Source organism: Corvus moneduloides, chromosome 23 (assembly GCF_009650955.1).
Source record: "Corvus moneduloides isolate bCorMon1 chromosome 23, bCorMon1.pri, whole genome shotgun sequence".
Lineage (NCBI taxonomy): Eukaryota > Metazoa > Chordata > Aves > Passeriformes > Corvidae > Corvus > Corvus moneduloides.
Window position 1 is genome coordinate 4,302,074 of NC_045498.1, and position 15,427 is coordinate 4,317,500.

Here is a 15,427-nt window from a genome sequence, read left to right on the forward strand (position 1 = left end):
CAAAATTTTCATGCTAAGAAAAAAAAAACCCCGTATGCAAAGCAGTTGCTGCTTTACTGCAGAACTGAGACCTGAAGTGACTTGACTCTTAACAGAAATTATGTCAAATGTTTGAGGGTTTTTAATGAAAAACACTATGTCAGGGTGGGTAGCAAGGCTTTTCCTTGCAGACCCTTTTTCTAGAAGCTGTGAACAACTTCCCAAGTGGAGCAAATTCAGTCAGAATAAGCAACTGATGTCAAATAGCATGGAGGAGTCAAAAATGCCTCTGTACTGGCTTGCACCAAGCCAGTGTCGCTGTTTGCAGTGTTTTCCTTCTAGGCAGACTATGGGCAGAGAGGCAAGGCCATTATGGGTTAGAGTAAGGAACTGCACTTGGGATTTTGGGATTCGGTTTCTGGCTCTGAACTTGCTCTGTGACCTTGGGCTCGCTGCTCAGTCTGGGCATTATGGGCTCCTCTGAAACAGGAACGTTTTTGTCTTCACTTCTGCTGCTGTAGATGGCTTTAGCTCCATGCCTGTTGGAAAGGGTGGTGGTGGCTTAGGTAGGAGGAGCAGATTGTTCCTTACAATCTTGTGTAAGTACTGGATACTGAGGCCAGGTAGAGATTCTGAGAAGTCAGATTTACTTTCCTATATACTCTCTCCTGCATTCCTCCTGTGCCCCAAATTCATCTTGACAATAGTGATTCAATCTATTATCCAGTGCTTTAAAGGACTGAGAATTGTCTGTCTTCCCTCCTCTTTCCCAGATGCAAACTGGAATGGATCTAAATGCGAGCTGGGGAAGATCCTGCTTGGCAGCCGTTTGAGATCGTGGGTAGGTCACCATTTGCAGCTTCTGGAAGGGTTCCATACTCTGAGCTCCTGTCAGACCACTTGCTGCCAACGCCCCACCTGTGATGCCTTTTGGTTCTTGGAAAATATGTGCATCCAGGTGAACTGCACTGTGCCTGGCATGTGTCAGGCCAACAAGACTGGCTTTTTGGATTCTGTTTTGGTGTTTTTAAAGAAATCAAAAAGCACAGAGCACTTGCTAAACTTTCATATGGAAGGTGGCATGAAGACTTGGAGTCACAAGTGGTTGGACTGGGACATCCCTGTCCAGAGGAAAAAAAGACTGCGGAGATCATTCCAGAAGCAGAGGCTGTCAGGTAACAGAGTGCAGCTCCTGAGAAGGGATCTGGCAGAGAGCTCCAGAAGCAGCCGGAGTGAAGCCAAGCGCTTGAAGGATCAGGTCCTGAGGCACTTAGTGGCAGACAGAGCTGCTCCTGAGAAAGAAAATCAAAAGCAAGACTTGCTGAAAAATGGACAGAATCCAAGAGAACAGAACCCCAGAAGCCCACTCCCTCCTAAGAGCAGTAATGTGAACAGGTCACAGGATGCCGACGGTGACTTGCCCCAGGTAAGTGGTTGCTGGGGCTGGGGTGGGGCTGTCTGGGACAGCTGTCCCCCTCCTCAGTCTGGCTTTAGGTAGATTTTGACTTGGAATTGCCCACGTGATGGGATACCTTTTCAGGTTACCAGTTTGCAGCCTCCTATCAACAAGGCAAGGCCAATGGTTTGGGGTTTTGTTTGGGTTTTGGGGTAGGTTTTTCCCTCCTTTTCTTAGCTGTGATAAACTATCTTTAAGTGGGAAGGTGAGGCAGGATGGAGTCCATGATAATGCTTATCCTCTGTATAATCACACAGTGTGCATGCCAGGTGAGAAGGAAAGGTGATATGTCAGTGGGAATTGTCTGGGAGCTGAAAACTGTTACCTGTAGAAGTATCTTTTTAGGTCCACACAATAAAATAAGCTGTTTTCATTGAAATGCTGAATCAAGGCAGTTAATTACATTATTTTATAGAGTTATGCATAGAGCTCACAGTGTACTTCGACGTCAATCTGCTTGCTTGAGTTGGCATCTTAATGCCAAATGTTCTCTTTTTGAAGAGTGCTCCAGTTTCTCAAATCCACCAAAGCTTACCTTGGCACGGGGTGAATGAAATCAGTTTAGACTCTACTCCAAACACATACAGTGTTAAGCCAGTAAATCTTGATGTTACAGAGAATTTGGCACATTTGAATTGTTAAGTGATGTTTGTATTTTTACATCTGCAAATAATTTTTGAGCCTTATCTCAAAAATGCTTGTGCACTCGTGATGGTGAAATATAATTCTGCTTTGTGAAACTGTTCCTGAAATAGCTTTTGCCATGTTTCAGGGATTTGGCACTGTACAAAACTGGTGCCTCTGGTTCTGGAAATGACTGAATTTTTCTCCTTGTGTATTCAAATCCTGGTTGCAGGTAGGGCTGTGACTGCTTGAGCCACCACCCTGGAGCAGGATGTGGCGAGCAGCCAAGGGACGCTGCCGAGAGCTCCCGGGGCAGACAGGGTGACGTGTGTGAAACCAGGCACTAAAACTTGACAAATGTTTGATTTTCCAGAACCCCCCCAGCATCTGGGGCTGACTCAAACTCAGCTTTCTCTCTCCCCTGCAATGCTGCAGCATTTCTACCCTCCCTGTTCTTTCCTCCTCCTAGCAGTTGAGCTGAGCTCGGTGACCCCATTCTCTCAGCTGTCACACGTGTGAGGAGATGTCTTTGCAGCCACTCTTAAATGTCTTCTCTTGCTCTTGGCAAACAGCTTTTACATCTCCCTGCTTGTTCCCTTTCCAGGTTATCCTGCTATTACTGTCCAGGGTGTGCCTAGTAAACTGGTTGCAAATATTAAATTACTCTGATTAATCAGCTTCTGAACATCCAGGATTTCCCATCTTTAGGAAGTGCTCCCCTTGTCATTAATGTGAACTGTTGGATGTGTGCTGGGGAAAGGTTTTTGCTCTCCTTGATGATTTTTGCTAATAAGAAAGTCCATGACTCTTAACGAAATGCAAGTTCATCAAAATAAAAACTTCTTGCTAAAATACAGTGCCGTGATGGAATTCCTGGCAGTCACATTTTTGAGGTTTAGTATGGAGTTTTTGAGAAGAAGGAAGAATTAAAATATCCACCTGGGCTAATTCTGGGATTATTGAACCATCCAACTTTACCTGCAAAATGCAAAGCCAGCTCTGCAGCTGTCTTTGCACTTCAAATCCAAGAGCAGTTCAATGTGAGCCAAGGATACAACATTGGAGGCTGTGTTCTTGGGACATGGCCAGACCTTCCAGGAGGCAGATATTCCAAGTTGGGTTGGTTATGGACCAAAATAAAGTTACACACATGCTGAAATCAGTAGAGTTTCACCTGGGCTACATTTGGCCCAATCCATGGAACACATGGCTTGTTTAATAGTGTTCTTTAGGAGGGGTTGGAAGATGGGGATCGTACTGGCTCTTCATACCTGAGAGCATCAAACACCTGAAGTAGGAAAGGACATTGGAAATAAAAGTGCTTTTTCTCCTCTGCTGCTGAGCATTGAATGTGTGGAAGGCTCTTGCAGGGTCAGAGAAAAGGAAAGTGACAGTTTTGGGAAAACATTGCCTCTGTGGCAGTTTCCCTCTTGCAGTTCTGGTGGCTCCACAGCCATCTGCAATGGCATTTGCTACTGTGCAGTGAGCATTAATTTCTGGTTTTACTGTATCCATGCTATGGAACCAGGATAAACCACAGTGCATCCTGCTCATCAGCCCTTAACCAAGGAAGGGAGATTAGTACTTTTTCATTAAAGTGAGTGACATTTTCCAGGCACCAGTTTTTTTCTGTCTCACTGTAGAATTCCTTGTCAATTCTAAAATATAGCAGCACATTTAATAGCCAGTCAGGAGAAGCATTTAAGTGCAGCACTGCTGATGAACAGGGCTGCTGCAGCACTGCAGCAGCTCTGCAGGCAGACTGGGAAAGGCTGGAGCGGGAGTGTTGCAACAGAGCCAGAGAACTCATTCCTGCCCTCACATCAAGCCCACTGTTTGGCTCTTGCCGTCACACTTCCTGCAAGTGCTGGGTGCTTTTCATCCACAAGGAACAAGGAAACGTCTCTCTTTACCACCAGCACTAACTCTGTAATGGTTTGTGACATTACCCACATTTTAGTGTCTTAAGAGTCTTCACAGATGTGGCACTTACTGCTGACAGCAAGGACACCATCTAAGCTGAAAAGAGCCCATTTTGTAAATTCAGACCAGGTCTATTTAAATTTAAAAATAAAAGAAAATTCCAGGAGAGAGATATTTTTCTCTCAAGTAACTTGAGCTCAGTGTGGATTCTGATGCACAGGGCTGCTCTAGGCCCTCTAACAGACATGGGACTCTCAGACAAGGACATTGGGTTATTTGTCTCAGGCCAAAGGCATTTAGGGGTGGAAATCAAAATTGTCTGAGGCTCCTGTGTTGACTCAGGCCAATGTGCCACTTCTCTCTGTTTTCTCAGCTAATAAGATAGGACAGCTGGCAAACTTCTAGTCTCCTTGTCATTTATCCCCAAGAACGAAATAATCTGTTCTTTGCTTTAAAGAATTCAGAGTTATGGAGCAAAGATAAGAGATGTCTCAGCTTGCAAGCATTAGAGGCATTTTTGACTGTTATGTTGCCCCAGGCAAAGCTTATCTAATTCGAGCTCTCCACAGACATTTGGCTGTCAATTCATCCTGAAGACTTTTGGAAGGAAGAAGATCTCTCTTAACTGTAAAGTGGGGGTTTTTTGGGAATTAAAAGTGAGTCAAGAAAGCATTCAGCTCACTGAAAATATTACCAAGCAAAGTGGGGACTCTGCTGTGGCCAGCGGGTGAATGTAGATCTCCTGTGTTCTTGTGACCCTTCTGGGCTGATTCTTGAAAAGCAACAAGTGGTTTCCTATAGTGGTAGGAAGTCAGGGAAACATTCTGCTCCTGTGCCTTTCCTAAAGAGTCTGTCTCACTTGAGTTCCTGCCTGGCTGTTCCCCTCTTTCTCCTGCCAGCATTTCAAACTTTATCTCGAGAAAAGGGAGTCAGTACCCTTTGCAGTTGTCAGTGGGTGGAAGATGATACAGCTTGGGACATCCAGCTGTCTTGAGGCCACTGATGGAAGAGCAGCATGCCAGATTTTTCCTGAATGGATTCCAAAGAATCCCTAGATCTGATTAAGTAAGCCCATTAGCAAGTAACCAAATAAAGGAAGATGGCTTATGTCTGTAACACTAACAAATAGTGCTTGATTCTTTGGTCCATAAAGCTCAGATATTAACCAAACAATTGTTTTATGTTCTGTGAGCAAAAGTGAGCTATGGCGAGAGGAAATGATTTGCCCAAGGCTGAAACAAAAACCTTGCAGAGAAGCCTTCAATGCCTTCACTGGTGCTGCTGGCTTGGCTGGTTGTTCAGTGTGGGCAGCACAGCTTTATTTTTACAACCAACATGTAGTGTTTTCTAAAGCCCAGACCATTTACTGACAAGGATGTTGTCCACCGTGGTCTGGAGTGTTTTCCCAGTTCCTGTTTCCTGGACTGAATGCCAACAGCGTGGTCTAAAAGCTTGAGTTAATTTCCTCCAGTATGAGCTTTTAATCATTCCACTAATGGTGAATAGTGGTGGGAAATTCAGCTCCAAAGCGCTTTCCGAGTCAAAGGTGGTAAATTGCTCCATTTAAAATATTTAGCAGATGTTCTCAAAATAGAGTTAGCTAAAAAAAAATGTGCTACACACATGGACCTCATCGTGGAGGGTAAATTGTCAGGAGTATGGCCTGGCAGGCTAGGAACTGGAATGGGGCTAGGTAAAAGGAATCTTCTGATGAAAGAAAGGAAATTGTTCCTACCACTCTGATTATTTTCAATCGAGTGGCTCATCCTGTGTGGATGTGAGCAAACTTTGTGCCCTGCAGCTCTGCTCCCTGCCCCAGCAGCATCTCCTGGGGCAGGCATGTAGGGAGCTGTGTGTGTCAGCTCACCTTGCTTTGAAGAGTGATTCCAAAATAAATTTCCTCTTGCTGCAACAATTTAGTTATTACATAAAAATGCCAGTGCAGTCTTCCTGCTTCGTGCCGACTGAATGGCTTCAGGAAAAGGAAATCACAGCCAAAGTAAATGAACCCCAGTTTGTTGTCCCTGTTTTTAGGGTCTGTCTTATCCCACTTTTATGTTCTTTTAGCTCCACTCACTGCAGTTTTGAGCCTGGATCTTCTCTTATATTTGCCACATCAACAGCCTTGGTACGTAAATGCTGTAGCTAAATCTGGTGTTAATTGGTGTTCAGCTGGGGTAGAAATGGCCTGTCTGCTGTGAAGGAAGAACATGGAGAAACACTTCAGAAGAGAGAAGAGGAAGCAGAAAAAAAATCCTGCTTCTGGGAAAACAAACCAGGGGGTTTTCAGCCTCCCTAACTGGAGAAGGACAACTTAAAACCGGCATTTCAGTGTTCAGATCAAACTCAGACAACTTCTTCCTTTACAGATCCACACAGGAACATCTGCACCAGAAGCATCAGTGCTGGCTACGTTCTCCAGTCCTGTGGCACAGGGCTTGACAGCTCCAGGGAAGACTGAGACGCCTGGGCTGCCCGATGATGCCCATCCTCACTCCTCCAAGGCATTGCCCACAGCCAGCCCCGTGCCGGTGAAAAGCACAGCGAAGGCGCAGGTGGCAACTTCTGTGCCCAGTGGTGTTCCCACAAATGGCAGTGTTCCTACAGCCCAGACCAGCACTGCTGCAGCCCCAAGCACTGCTGCCACCACGCCAGGTGAGGACAGGCAGGGCTCCAGCAAGCATCGCCTGTTCGGGCTTCTTCAAGCCATGCAGTGTGGAAAAATAGGAGATTATTATGGTACCTTGGAGGAAACGGCGAGGTTTCTGTGTCAGCACACGTGCTGACAGACCCTAGTGACTCCTGAGGTCTTGGGAATGGGACTTGGGCATCATAAATCTGCATGTGACTGTTGCATCTGAGGACAGCTGGAAAGTAATGGGGATATGTTAATTCCCAAAGTGAAGGCTGAGACGTGATGCGGGGCAGAGTCCCGGGAAGCATTTTTCCAGTAGCCTTGGCACACTGCTATCTATCAAATTGAGCAGAAATCTTAATGTCTGCTCAAAAGAGGGTGTAACTGATTATTTTCTGTCCCTGAAGTGTCACTGCACAGTTCAGCTGTGGAGAACAGTGTACTTGGCTGTTAGCCCATGCTTTGCTTTGCAGCATGGTGATGTTTCTGTTCACACTGGTATTTCCTAAAACAGACTGTTGAAAATGCATAAAGGCCAAAATGCCCTTTGGCAGCTTTGTTCCCTCACCCAGGCTGTCAGCTCTCCCTGCAGGGATGGCTACGCACAGGGAATGGTGTGTACTGCTCGTGTGGTGTCTCAGAATTCAGTTAATCCAGTGTGCTGAAGTATTCACAGCTGAATTTCTTCTGAATTTAGGGTTCCTTTCCCTTACAAGGGAACAAATGGAAAGTGTAAGGGAAGCACTGCATCCAGAGATGTTTTTGGCAGGAAGCTCATTGGCTGCTTGTGCTGACAAGTTAATGTGGGTTGTTTTTTTTTTTTTAAGGGCTTACCACAGCTAAAACTGGAAAACATACTTTAAACATCTTCATTGGCTTGTCTGGGAAGACTGACATAGCCAGGGCCTCCTGGTTTTGCTAACCAATGCAAAGATGATGTAAAGGGTAGTTTTTCCAAGCTACCAAGTTTTTCCAAGGTTTTGGTCTGTTTGTCTGGGTTTTGTTTTTATTATTTCCTAATGAAATCTGATTACTTTTTGCCTTGGAATTCTTTGCAGGTGAAAGACTGATGGAGTATTTGAGAGGGGAAAAAAGGTGGTTAATTCCAGTAGCTATTAAAATTGGAAGATAGATAAATAATAGATAATAAAGGTGGAAAAATAGCTAAATGTTTTAGGTCCTTTTTCCCCATCTTTTTTAACTTGGATTTTTTGTGCATACCTCTGAAACATTGTCTTTGACAGGGTCAAACTAAAGAAAGCATATTTTCTATGCGTAATTCCCAGGTCCAATAATAAAAAGACAAACATAAAGTAAATGGGAAGGGAAGAGGGGGGATGAGGAGGCCGAGAGGTGTTCTTAAGAAATATGTTCAGCTTTCTGGTTATCTTAATGCTAGTAAAAAGCAGAAGAAAATGTGTCCCTGGCCATAGTTTTCAAGGTTACCCTGCAATCTTTAAAACCTGTCAGTTTATTTGAAATGGAATGGCAAGAAAAGTCTTGAGCGGGAGTGGAAAAGAAAATATAAATACAAGGACCAGATTTGTATTTTGAGCTTCCATACCCAGTGTGGCAGCTATGCAGGTTTAAAAAAATTCTCTTAGCCCTCAAGCAGTTTTTCAAAAAAGAAATTCTGTGGATTCTTTATGTATTTGTGAAGCTCTGGAATTGCAGTTTGGAAGTGGCAGTGTTTGTCTTGCTGTGCCATGAGCCTGCAGCCAAGTTCTCTGCCAAAATGCTGTCAAGTAGAACCCTTCCCATCCTGCTGGGCCTGGGTGAAGAGAGTCCCCTGTGCTGTGTGAAAGGGCCACGTTTCAGCGCAGTATCTGCAAAGAGAGAGGTGACTGAGCAATTCTGGGCTTGTCTAAATTTTGTAAACCCCATTAATGCTTCTGCATTAACAAGGAGAGCGAAACCTGAAACAGAAGGTCTGTTGAGGGACAGGATGTTTACAAAATACATCATTTGTAGCTGGGGTTTATTCCATAAACTGAAACCAAGGTGGATTTATGTACATAATTTTTTTTCCTGTTCCTCTTCCAATTCTGTGTTTGTCCCTTTCAGCTATGAAGGAGCTGGTGGTTTCTGCTGGAGACAGCGTTGAAGTGACCCTGCCGAAGAACGAAGTTCAGCTGAACGCGTTTGTGCTTCCTGAACCACCACCTCGTAAGGCTTCCCTGGGAATTCTGCTAAGGGCTTGGGATGTGAAAAGGCAAACAGTCATTATGTATGGCATGAAATAAGGGCAGTCTTGAAAGTGTCTTTTGTTAGAGAGCGCTTTCCTGTGGAAATTTTTCATACTCAGCTATTACCTCATGCTGCCTCTTAGAGAAAATAATGAGACACAAAAAAATGGAAAATGCTACAAAGCCAGTGGATTGGGAGGTGGCACATTCTCAGGGTGGTGTGTGAGGAAGAAGTGGATTTTCAGCATCTATTCTTGATACTTGCTGATAGGAACTGAGCTGTATTAGCAAGTGATCGAAATCTGAATTGGGGTATTTGCCTGCTGAGGGACGGATGCTACACACTCCTCGTTTCATCATGCTAATTGTTGGCAGGTATTTTTAAAGTTCTTATCTTAACTCTGTCCACTGTGGCAGTGGGAGCTGCAGAGGCAGGTGTGTTCCGTGTTGTGCAGCAGCAGGGATTGATTAATTCCTGTTCAAAAATTGGCATTCCTGTGTCTGCAGGATCTGAGGATAAGGCTTTTCTCTCTTATTGTCCTAGAGCTGTGATTGTTCCACAGCTCTTTATTGCCTTAGAGGCTGAAAGATGGGTTTTGATTTCAGAGTAAATGAGTTTAGAAGCACAGATTGTCTCTTTTCCTGGGTATATTCCCAAAAAGCCGCAGCCCAAGCTGTCTCGTTTTTTCACAGTGCAGCAGAATGTGCCTTGTAAATGTTTAATACCTTTGCAGTTCTTTAGCATGGGAGAAAGACAGGCTTTGAAAACAAACATCTGGACCTTTTCTTTTTTTTTAAGGAACCACATATTCCTATGAGTGGGAATTGATTACTCATCCAAAAGACTCCAGTGGAGAAATGGCAGGGAAGCACTCCCAGACCCTGAAGTTGTCTAAGGTAAAGCTTTTGCTGCTTCTTATCCTGTTGTGTTAAATGCCAAGTGGAGAAGATGGGGACTCTGGCAGCCAGGAAACACTTGTATGGGATTTCAGGATGAATAGGAAATTGCATGATGGGCAGGCAGCCAACATTTGACTGCAAGCCCACTTCTGAGGCTCTTAGAAAAAGGAGATTGATCTGGCACAAGGGAAAGAAGAAATTGATTTCAGGAGGTACAAGCTACCTACAAGCAGTGTGACAAGGCACACAAGTGGCACAGTTTAACAGTAACAAGGGGTGGGAATATTGCTGGAGCAGTGTGGTGGTCTGGTTAGGTCTGAGCCCTGTACTGCCCACTGGAAGAGGGACTTGCTGCATCCATTAACGAGAGCCCTGCAATACCTCATGTCCCTGGCTGCTGCTCTTAGACAAGCTCTAACAGGGAAAGGGTTGCCAGTTCCTGCACATGGGGATTCTTAACAAGGAAATAACTCTTAAGTACTGTGAATATACAGTTCTGTACTGGAGACATTCCTCTGAGCATTCTGGATTCTGCTGCACTCAGAAAAAATCTACAGGCTTAAGTAAGGATATCATGCAGAGCCAAGCCTTTTGAAAGGAGTGTGCAGGTCTCTGTGAGGGTTTCAGTCTTTTGGGTATCAAGATTGTTATCCAGCACCTGATCCTTCACCCTCTCATTTTGGCTCAACTGTGAATGGTCAAGGGGTGACTGCCTGGCTCATGTCACCTAGAAGGAAGAGAAGAAACACTTTCATTTATAAAAACATGCAAGAAGAGATTTTCTTCTTACATGTAGCCTTTCTCACCTCAAATGCAATCTGCTAGTACAGATTCCTGTGGCCAGACAACCTGAACTAATCTCTGTTATCTCTCTTCTGTTTGCCTTTTGTTGCTGGAAAATAAAGCTTGACTGACAATCCCGTGGCAGAGAGAAATACGAGTCTTTGGTTTCTGTGTAGCCGTTGTAAACTAAAATATGTATAATACCATTTTGGCCTGGAAACCATCCTTTGCTGTGTATGCAGAGGCTGAAGCGCGATTGCTTGGGTGCTCCTGTGCCAAAGCACAGGAACTTGACCTTTCAATAGGTCCTGACAAGGTGCCACCAACCTGTAGGCAAATAATCCTTTGTGTTTGTTTCCAGCTTACTGTTGGCCTGTATGAGTTCAAAGTCATCGTTGATGGGGAGAATGCGCACGGAGAGGGATATGTGAATGTAACAGTGAATCCAAGTGAGTGGTGGGATTGGATCTTTCCTTCACTTCACCCATCTCTGACAAACCATGGGGTTTCGTTATTTGACTAGACCCTGGTTTAGTGTGGTGATAATTCATTGTGCTGTGAACTTGCAGTGTGTGTGTATATATACACATATATATGGTATGTATTAAATAATTTCCTGAGATAGGAAGCTATTGCTAACACACAGCTATTTTTGCTGTACTGTATCAAGCCAACCACTTGATAAAAGAGCTGGAATCCTGATAGAGAAGTGCTCAGCAAACACCTCACCCTGAAAGGCCACTGCTTCCATAAAAACTAGCTGCAGTCTGACAAAAAGCTTGTAGCAGCAGGAGCAAAAACTAAAGAGAAGACAGAGCTTTGAAGCTCCTTTGGAGGTTCGTTTCTTCCCTGTCCAGTAAGGAATATCATTCCCAACCACAGGCAGGTTAAGTCAAATCTCATTCCTTACTGTAAAACGTAGTTTGCAGATGAGCTGGTGGAGATACAGCAGCTTGTGCTGACTGCCTCACTTTTTAGATGGCCTGTATAAAGAGACAGCCACAGGTTTCAATAAAATCCCTTCATTTTGCAGTTTTCAGCAAGACTTCTTGTACAGCCTTTGTGGGCAAAGAAGGGCTCTCAAACTCCCTAAATTAGCAAGAGTGTGGCTGGTCTTCTGGGTGCCGTGGCTGATCATTTCCTTATAAGCAGTGACTTTGCAGCTGGCAGCATGCACCCAAATCCTTCACTTTTCAGAGCAGCAGCCACACGGTGACAAGAAGCTGTAGGTGCTGGACCCAGTAGGGGAAAACTGATGCAGTACAGCCTTCCCAGAGCACTGGTGTGCTGGCATTTCACCTCCACACTGTTTGAACCCCCTTTTGCTACCCTTGATTCCCCAAGCTGGTGTAGAACGTGCTGCAAACACAAATCACTGTTGCGGATAGTTTTGCAGTTCCCTGGCCAGAGCTTTCTGTCGTGGCCTGCCTGTAGTGTCATGGTAACAGCTGGGTTGTTGTTGCAGAGCCCCGGGTGAATCAGCCTCCTGTTGCCATCGTGTCCCCACAGTTCCAGGAAATCTCCCTGCCAACCATTTCCACTCTTATCGACGGCAGCCGTAAGTACCTGCAGGTTTAAGTGCAGCATCCAGCAGGGCTGGGTTGTGTTTGGTCCTGGGCTGGCCCTTTGCATAAAGTTTAAGAGAAACAGTGACACTGTCAAACACAATTCAGTGAAAAGAATTAGTCTCTCTGGCCAGGAGAGGGGAACACACACAACAGCACCTCTCTGTGTTCCCTTTTGAAGGGCACTGGCCTGAGCCAATCTCCTAAAAAAGGAAAAGCTCTGGAGGTTGCTGCTTAGAATCAAAAAATAATTACTGTCAGTCAAAAGTACTGGGCTCTTTGTTAAACTTTGAATGTGTCACCTTCAGTGACCCTGGCCTTCACTAGAGCTTCTCAGGAGTTCCTTTAAATAAATTCAGGTTGTCTTAGCCCCAACTAGCACTGATTTGTTACATTTTGGGTGTCTGAGCATAAGAGAGACTCTGGTCTTGGACCAAAAATACCTTTGCCTGCTAAGCCCAGGGCAGAAATAGGGACTGACCATCTGGCATCTGTGAAGCAGCATTTTCCAGCTCCTTGTATGTGTGTTTTTTCCCTGTTACTGAAACAGAAAGCACTGATGATGATAAAATTATCAGTTACCACTGGGAAGAGCTGAAGGGTCCCCTGCGAGAGGAGAAGGTTTCCAGTGATACTGCCATACTGACACTGACCAACTTGGTACCTGGGAATTACACATTCAGGTAGGTCACACCTGGGGGAGCCCATCAGTTCTCATCCCTTAAGAGTGAAATGTATGGGATTCCTGAAGTGTTAATCTGGTTTAAAAAAAACAGCGCAAAACATGGAGAGAACTCCATTTTGTGATGTTCTCTCTCCACTCCTACACTTTCAAAGCTACACTTTTTGTAGCTTTGCACTTCAGGAGAGATAAGGTGTCCAGCTGCTTCTTATTCTTGACTTGTAGCCCTGGTTAAGAGGATGGCTGAAGGGAACAAATGGTCTGTCAGTGCTACAAAATGTCTCTCGAAATGTCACATCTAAACTCTTTGGGTAAAAGCTGAGAAGAATTGCAGTCTTCAAATCCAGCTCTTAAATGCAATGTGTTTGTCCCAGATAAGTGAATGAGGCGTAATGGTTTGATGCACAACCTGGGCAATAGGCGGTAGCTGATTTTACTTTTGTATTTGTCCTGTGTTTTTCCTTTGGCCTGTATTTTGGTGTAATGTCCATCATTGCATCAGCAGATCTATTTAAAGTAAAACAAACTGGAGTACTTCTAACTGAACACTGCTTTCTTGTTAAGCAGTTGGCATCTGAACTACTCAGATCCATATTCAGATCCAGGTTTAGCAAAAAGCAGATGTGTTTTGTGGTACCAGCCTACCTGAGGAGATGTGCTGTGTCCAGGCCACTTGTGGGTTAGTCATGTACTTCTGTGTTTCACCTTGGAACTGCTTGTTAGATTTCAAGTGGGAGATGGATGTGACTGTTGAATTTCTTGCATCACTTTGAGGCTGATAATTGGACATTTGGGGGAGGTTTCTATTCAGAAAAGGCTGTATTCAGCTCTGATCACCATCACTCTTCAGTGCTTTCAGTTCTTTTTTCCCCTCTTCAGTCTAACAGTCGTGGACTCGGATGGTGCCAGCAACTCCACCACTGCCAACCTGACTGTGAACAAGGCAGTGGATTATCCTCCAGTGGCCAATGCTGGCCCAAACCAGGTGATCACCCTGCCCCAGAACTCCATCACGCTCTATGGCAACCAGAGCACGGACGACCACAGCATCGTCAGCTATGAGTGGCTGCTCAGCCCCAACAGCAAAGGGAAGGTGATGGAGATGCAGGTCAGTGCAGGTCTCCAGTGTTCCACCTGGATTGCTTACTAGCTGGGTTTTTATCTGTAATCAAACCAGTTTTAATGGACTGTTAGCAAATGTCTCTTAGAATCCTACGGAGCAAACGTGTGATGATTAAGTATGTGCTTAAAATTAAATGCTTGTGAAGCTGGTATTTGTTTAGTGGCTGAGCAGGTGCACCAGCCTTGCCACTGGCATCCTGTTCCTTTCTTGAGCAATGCAGTTTTAAATCCTGCTGAAGAAGGGGGATTGAGAGAGGTGGGAACTTTTGAGTTGAATCTCGGAGTCTAAATTTTGCCGATACTGGCCAGACTCTCCTCAGTCCTAAACAGTACATGTTGGAACTTGTTTCAGTGTCATCATTTTTCTTTTAAAGATTATTACTACTGTCAAATTTATAGAATAAGAAAGTCCATGAATCAGGTTCACTATGTGTGGGATTTGCACAGGGCTCCCCAGAGGTTTTGCTGGAGTTGGGAACTACTGAATCCCAAAAGGTCTGCTTGTATGGCATTACTCTTATGTCCCACGACAATGTCCTTGTAGCATGCATAAATTCAGCTGCAAGAGCTTTGCATGCTAAAGTGGCACAGACTCCTCCTTCTGTAGCTGGAGTTGGTAATAACCCCCTAGAATGTGCTGGTAGTAGTTACTTTAGAATCAGAGTCTTCTGGTCCATCATCATCTGCATGAGGATTGTTTTTAATCCATTAATATCTTTTCTCACAGGGCGTGAGGACACCAGTCTTGCAGCTTTCTGCAATGCAGGAAGGTGATTACACCTACCAGCTCATAGTAACTGATTCTGCTGGGCACCAGTCCACTGCAGAGGTCACTGTGATAGTCCAGCCAGGTAAGCTGCCTTTACCTGCATTGCTGCTTCCCTTCCAGGGGTTGGAGGTGAGCAGCAATCTGTCAGCAGCCTCTAGATCTTATGATGACTTTCAGAAAAGCTGCTCTGATTCAGGACCATTCTGGGCTGATATGTTACTGATAAATGAGCAAAAGAAAGCTTGTAGGAATATTGGCTTTCTAGGCGGTTCTCTTATTTTACACAATGTAACCTAATCAATGTTTTCCTACAATAAAGGCAGGTTTGTATTTCCAAACATCTGTGTCTGCCCACAGTGCTGGGTCCTGGGACAGGAGCAGGAAAAGTGGAAGAGTACTTAGAGAATGAGAGCAAAAATCAGAACTCCTGGTTTACAGTCTCATTTTAGTGCAGATGTGTGAATGAAATAGTCGTTGGAATTCTTAACTGCTTTTAACCTCACTTTGTCTGAGTACAAGGTAGTGGGCAGGAGATCTACTGGGGATCATGGAGAAGATCTTAATGGTGGGATTTCCCACCTTTATGGCATGTGTATGCAAAGTCCTACATTCTTTTCCAGAGAACAACAAGCCCCCAAAAGCAGATGCTGGTCCAGATAAAGAATTGACTCTTCCTGTGGACAGCACCACTCTAGATGGCAGCAAGAGCTCGGATGACCAGAAGATAGTCTTCTTTCTTTGGGAAAAAACACGGTGTGTATCACCTTCCACATTCTTGTGGTACCAAATCTTTCATTTTAAAC

General features: G+C 44.7%; 1 protein-coding gene across 3 annotated transcripts in view; it reads left to right on the forward strand.

Annotated features, from left to right (window-relative positions):
* Positions 1 to 15,427, forward strand: part of KIAA0319L (KIAA0319 like) — a 30,078-nt gene that overhangs the window by 4,616 nt on the left and 10,035 nt on the right. For all 3 annotated transcript variants that reach the window (XM_032132157.1, XM_032132159.1, XM_032132158.1), the window contains 10 exons: positions 753 to 1,405; positions 6,352 to 6,637; positions 8,682 to 8,783; positions 9,603 to 9,700; positions 10,848 to 10,935; positions 11,952 to 12,044; positions 12,602 to 12,734; positions 13,613 to 13,841; positions 14,583 to 14,706; positions 15,245 to 15,377. In XM_032132157.1, the coding sequence (XP_031988048.1) occupies positions 753 to 1,405; positions 6,352 to 6,637; positions 8,682 to 8,783; positions 9,603 to 9,700; positions 10,848 to 10,935; positions 11,952 to 12,044; positions 12,602 to 12,734; positions 13,613 to 13,841; positions 14,583 to 14,706; positions 15,245 to 15,377 (1,939 nt within the window). The remainder of the gene's footprint in view (positions 1 to 752; positions 1,406 to 6,351; positions 6,638 to 8,681; positions 8,784 to 9,602; positions 9,701 to 10,847; positions 10,936 to 11,951; positions 12,045 to 12,601; positions 12,735 to 13,612; positions 13,842 to 14,582; positions 14,707 to 15,244; positions 15,378 to 15,427) is intronic.